General features: G+C 43.9%; 1 protein-coding gene across 3 annotated transcripts in view; it reads right to left on the minus strand.

Moving 5' to 3' along the window:
* Positions 1–2,812, minus strand: part of KLHL6 (kelch like family member 6) — a 30,206-nt gene extending 27,394 nt beyond the window's left edge. Inside the window, exon 1 of one of the 3 annotated variants that reach the window (XM_034782030.1) lies at positions 2,463–2,811. In XM_034782030.1, the coding sequence (XP_034637921.1) occupies positions 2,463–2,722 (260 nt within the window). In that variant the 5' untranslated portion in view covers positions 2,723–2,811. Of the gene's footprint in view, positions 1–2,462 lie in introns of all 3 variants that reach the window. The other 2 variants (XM_034782031.1, XM_034782032.1) reach the window with 2 other exon arrangements.
* Positions 2,813–6,000: the final 3,188 nt, after the last annotated feature.

Raw genomic sequence — 6,000 nt, forward strand, 5'->3', positions numbered from 1 at the left:
TTGCTTGAGCACATGGTTTAAAGTCAGAATGCCTGGATTCTAATCCCCACCATGGCCCTGATTTTCTGGTGTCCTTGGCCAAGTCACTTAGCCCAAAATTTTCAGAAGTGGCCACTAAGGAGGGATGCTTCTCTTTTCTGGTGCCCAACCCAGTGAGCCGCCAGAGGCCTGACTTTCAGAGATGCTGAGCCCCTCTCGGAAATAAATGGAGCCTTAGGACTACGGACATGCAGTGACAGCTACAGTAAGGCGTGCAGCAACTGACTTGCACACCTGAGGCTGTCCAAAATGGCATCTTCCATGCGGCGTGACCTCACACGAATACAGTGCACGCTAGGTCATGTGATGCAGAGGATGCCATTTTGTTCTACAAAATGGTGTTCTCTATGGGGGCCAGACAGAAGCATCCTGTAGGCCACCCGCGGGACAGTGCACTCCTGGTTGGGAATGCAGGGCATACTTGGCAGACATGGACGGCACACCACTGCTTTGGACTCAGATTTTCAAAAATGGGTGTCTAAAGTAAGGCTTTCAAGTCCAAATTTAGATACCCAGGAAATGGGAGCTGCAGTGTGCCCAGCAATTTTGAATATCAAGCCACTTAGGTGCCTAAATTTGGACTTGCAAGTGTAAGATTAAGACCCATGTTTGAAAACCTTGGCAAATTTTGGGCTCCCCCAACTACAGGGTGCTTCTGAAAATGTTGACCTTAACCTCTGTGGACCTGTTTCTTCACTGCCATGTGCAAATCAGGTGTAAAATGCTACTATTCTGATTTGGTGCCCTCTTTGCATCATTAACTTTGTGCAGCAGAAGTGAAGAATTAAGGCATGTTTCAGGATACAGAACTCCATCAGAAGCATTATGTTATGCATGCTCTTCAATAATAACTGAGGAAGGACTAAAGGTTGATACCTCTGCCTGGCCTCCGCTCAACCCCTGTTTAAAGTGTGAATTTACTATTAATTATTTATATTATGTTAGCACCCAAAATGTGCTAGGCCCTATACAGACCTAAAGACCCCAATTCAGCATGACAAATCAGTGAAATCCCAGCACAGGAATAATTCTGGAATCTATTTGCTCCTTGCAGACATGCAACATCCAATGAACCCTTGTGAGATACATCACCAAAGGCCTCATAGGCTTTTAGTTTCTTGGGGTATTTGTCATTGCTATTAACATCACAGCACCCCGCCAGTATCCACCCTCTTTTTATTGGGTCATCTTTGTGACATGTCCCAAAGGGCTGAAGGTGCATCATAGACCCAAGGGGCATTTCATCCTCCCAAAGTCCTCGGCCAACAGCAGGTGACTGGCTGACAGCAATCAGCTGTTTGCTATGCTGACAGCCGCTCGTGTTGCACTGGGGCTCACTCTGGCTGGAGGGATCTGTAATCCCCTGATAACACACAATACTTTTTTAACAGTTAACCATTTTTTCAGTTACATTATTTTAATTCATATTTTAATTGTTTGTTTCTTTTCCCTTTTCCATATGGCACTACTTTGAGAAACACTGGGGCACTGCTTTTAGCTGCATGAGTTTCACATGTAAATATTATTTTGTATTATCTTTAGTATCAGATGCCTAAAATAGCACTTCTCTTGTGATCTCTGTGAGTAAAATTTACTAAGCCTCCATGAAACTGGCACTTCCTACTCATATTACAAATGATCGCAGATTTGTTTCCCTCCAGTTTCCATTGTAGTCAGTCAAGAGGCAATCTCAACAGTTAAAAAAAAAAAAGTTCCCAGCCATGCAAATGTGAAGGTCTAAATGATGATGGAAAATGTGTGATAACCAATACTGTGTTTCTCCACAGGTCTCAAATTTGTTCCTTCCCGTGAGTAGCAGAAAGTGGGCAGTTCACTGTGGTTTTAAAAGAACTAAAGATGTAGTCTTGGGTCTTTTAAAAATTCTTTCACATAGGGGGTTCCCATCTCTCAACTGATTTTACAGTAATCCTGGGAAAGACAGGAAATAGGACACACATCCTCTTTCTTTCTCAACGGGTTTATAGAATGTGTGCTCTACCTCATAGTAGTACTGGGGGGGGACAACTTCCAGAAATGAAGTCACACTAAAATAAAACTACTCCATGATCGCAATGAATCTTCCTCTTTGCCTTATACACAGATGCATTCAATGAGGGGTAAGCACCAACAATGCTCAGAATATTTGGCTAAGATTTTATTCTTCCATCGCTTCACCCGCCAACTGTTTTCCTTCCGTTTGTCTGTCTCAAGTAGACGTGACAAATGTTGATACATAAAAATCCAGTGTTTGACACTGTTGCTTTCCTAATTTAAGGCTCCGACTATCAAAGAAGGTAAAGGAGCTAGGGGTCCAAAACCCACTGAAAGTCAGTAGGAGCTGGGCACCCAATGTTAGGCTCCTTAGAAATTCCCAGACTAAATGTACTGAGTGAAAAAGGCTTTTGTTTTTAAAACTGCCTTACCTGAAATAATTGCTTGCTGCAGCAAGGACCACACGGTGGCAAGAGAATTCCATGCTGTCCACACACAGGATGACATCCGTGAGAGAGTTTTCCAGCCTAAGGTTCTCCAGGCCATTCTGAAGCACCATAGAGAGCCCAGTGTCATCAAACTTAACCTTGTCACTGCTTGAGACTTCCACAAGTTCCCCCATCTTCCTGGAGCACTCATTGTCCAAAGAGACCAGAGGTTCTTCAGAACTTTTCTCCACCATGTCCCCCATGTTTAAACCAGCACTGTGTCATTCCGTTGGGGCTTCTCTCTAAAAGAGTTCCTAAGCTTCAGATGAGTTACACTGCCGAAGTTAAGCGGATTTCCTGTCCAGGGCTCTCCGCTTATCTACAGCTGTCACACACACATAACAGGAAGCCTTGCACTTTCTCATCCTGTTAACACAAACAAAGGCTGGTGGCGGGGGGGGGGGGTGTCTGTGAATTTCAGGCAATATCAGCATGCTTAGAAAAGACTTAAGATGCTTCTGAATGTGAGAAGATTACAGGTGATGGGGAAGACCTCTCTCCCATCCTGAAACTGGCCCTTTATTATTATTATCCGGATCTACTTATCCAAAATGAAAGGTGCACTTTATGGATACCAGGTCCCATCCACTGGCAGTGAAACTTCTGTTGTCAGACATAAATTCTCACTTTTACAATTACACAATTTATCATTTTAAATGCTAATACCTGAGCTGACATCTATAACGTGTTTACTTTATACTCACATATTCAAAAATACCAACTGATGGGTACTGCTGCCCCTCGTTAGGTAAGAGATGCTGTACATCAGCAATATTTCATTTTTAGTTTCTATGTGAAGAAGCATTTGAATAAACAAGAGATATATGGGGCTAGATCCTCAGTTGATGTAAATTGGCATAGCTCTCTCAAAGTCAGTGGACAGTGTCAAAGAGCCCATATTTGATGATCTTTAAGGTAAATTATGTCTTATCTTTTTTTCTCCCTTCAGCTATCTGAAAATGGGGGCTGAGGGGGAGAATGGCAGTTGTAGGGGTAAGGAACTCTCTGAGGGAGAGCTATGGTAGATTATCTAAATGGCTGCACTTAGGGTGGATTTTTAAACTATATCTAGAGTGTCTAAAGCAGTGGTCCCCACACTTTTCAGGGTCATGCCCCCTCTTACCCCTGTCCACCCCCCCCCCCGAACCAGGACTGTTCCGTGGGAGTGATGGGGGGGGCATGGACAGGGGTAAGGAGGCTGAGGTTGGGGCCTCAGCTGGGAGTGGGTCTGGGCCTGGGAACAGAGCTGCGGCCAAGGCTGGGGTCGGGGCCAGGTGCGGGGCCGGGTGCAGGGCCATGGCCTGACCAGTCGGGGGCTGTGGCTGGGGGCAGGCTGGGCACAGGGCTGGGAGCCAGGGCCACAGCTGGGGGCAGAGCCGGAGCAGAGCTGGGAGCAGAGTGGAGCTATGTGGTGCTCCTTCCCCTACCCCTGGATAGGTGCTTTTTTAAGCATTTTTATAAATCTAAATAAATCAATGGAACTGGGCTGACTGAAGAGCTGGCCCATAAAGCACAAGAAAATCTCAATAAAGGGTTACCCAGTGTTTTTTCACTTTGTAAATTCCTCAGTTTATATTTTGCTATTATGAAGCTGTGGGGCTGGACCATGGAATAGCTGATTAGTTTCTTTGTGATACAACCTTTAAATTGTTATTCAGCTGTCCTCCTTCACTGTAGACCCTTGGATAAAAGACACTTAACTCAAATCTCTGAATAATAATGATAAATCTACAAAAGGAAGTAAAGAAAAGAATTGGAACTTGAGATTTGTAGATTCTATTCCCAACCCTACCACTAATATGCCAATAGATCTTGAGCAAGTTAGTTAACCTGTCTGTGCCTCAGTTTCTCCACCTGTAACATGGGTATAATACCTAACTTTCATGGCTATTAAGGTTTAATATTTTGTAAAGTACTTGGAAAGCTTACGCATACACATTGTTGTTTCACTATGTTCCCTCATCTGCCTATACGCACCTATTGTCTCCTGGCTTATACCCAGATTGCAAGCTCCTTGGGGCAGGGACCATCTTTTGGTTCTGTGTTTGTACAGCAGCTAGCACAAGGGGGTCTTGGTCCATGACTGGGGCTCACACGTGCTACGGTAATACCAATAACTGTATATATAGATACATACACAGAGTGTTGTTATTTCACTATAAATAGTGCTATTGGTTTCAAATCATCATTCATTAAAGGACTGCCCAAAGAACTGCCCCTCAATCCCTCCAAAAGGAAGTATTCACACTACACTATCTTCTAGGTATGTAGACACCCAAAGTATTTTTTCCTTTTCAGATTCACACAGGAGATAATACAGTGGCAGCTTTACTGGGGGTCCATAGGTACAATTGCACCCACAGAAATCAGTCCCGGTTTAACCAATGTGCAGAGGGTGCACTTCCATGGGGCTCCCATCCCAGACTTGGCCCAGCTGCCCCTCCATCATGACGGAGGGCTGGCCGGGCCAAATTTGAGTGAGTGGTGTTTTGGCCCTGTGCACCAGACACAACACCTGGAGTGAGGAGCTGGGTCCAACCCCACAGGACAGAAGGCACAGCTGTGGAGTGAGTGCAGGGCAGGTTCAGTCTCCAGCATCTCTCCTTCCCCAGGGCCTCCCCTCCCCACTGGGCTGGGATTAGGGATGCTGTGTCACAGCGTAGGCTAGTGCTGCAGGTGGTTGGTTCCCCTTCGGCAAGGCAAGAAAGTGGAGACGTGCACCCACTGAATTGGGAGGCTAAATCTGCCCCTAGGATAATGCAGGAATAATAGATACCTGGAATCATTTTGAGCATGGAACTAGTTGAGCATTAAATCACTACATCCTAGAGTCCCAGTCTTAGTCAAGCTGTCAGGCAACTGATGGAACAGATTAATACATTCAGTGTGTCATCTTGCTTTAGCATATCAGGGACACCAGACGAGCCCAGAAGTCCAGCCAAGAGGGAACAAGAACCAAATAAGTAAAGTTGGCTGAATTTTTTCATTTACAGTATTTTTTGATGAAAAAAGATTTTTTCCAAAACTGAAAACTTTTCTGAAAAGCTTTGTTGTTGGGGGGGGGGTGTTATTTTTTTAATTCTTTTGTCAAAACCAAAATATTTTAGAATTTGAAATTTTGAATTTTGAAATTTCTAATTTTTGAAATTGTAGTGTTTTGTTTTTTTCACCTTCCTCCCCCTTGTTTCCTTTTTTTCCCCTTTATTCCTTTCTGTCACTGAATGCAATAGGATGAATGATGTCTAGGGGGTTTTCTACTTCCTTTTCTCTTTTGCCACAGTAGCTTTTCCAAAGTAGAGGAAGGTTTGAAAAGTTACCCAGTACCAGAGTTAGTTTCCTTTTTCCAGATCCTCTTTTGAAGAGTCATCATCATTTAATACATTCTCTGATTCAGTAAATACACCAGAAGTTCACTAATTTCCCCTAGCAACAGGAGAGTCTCATTGAGAATTATTTTATTTTGAATATATATATATAATGT

Source organism: Trachemys scripta, chromosome 9, assembly GCF_013100865.1.
Source record: "Trachemys scripta elegans isolate TJP31775 chromosome 9, CAS_Tse_1.0, whole genome shotgun sequence".
NCBI classification, from domain to species: Eukaryota; Metazoa; Chordata; order Testudines; family Emydidae; genus Trachemys; species Trachemys scripta.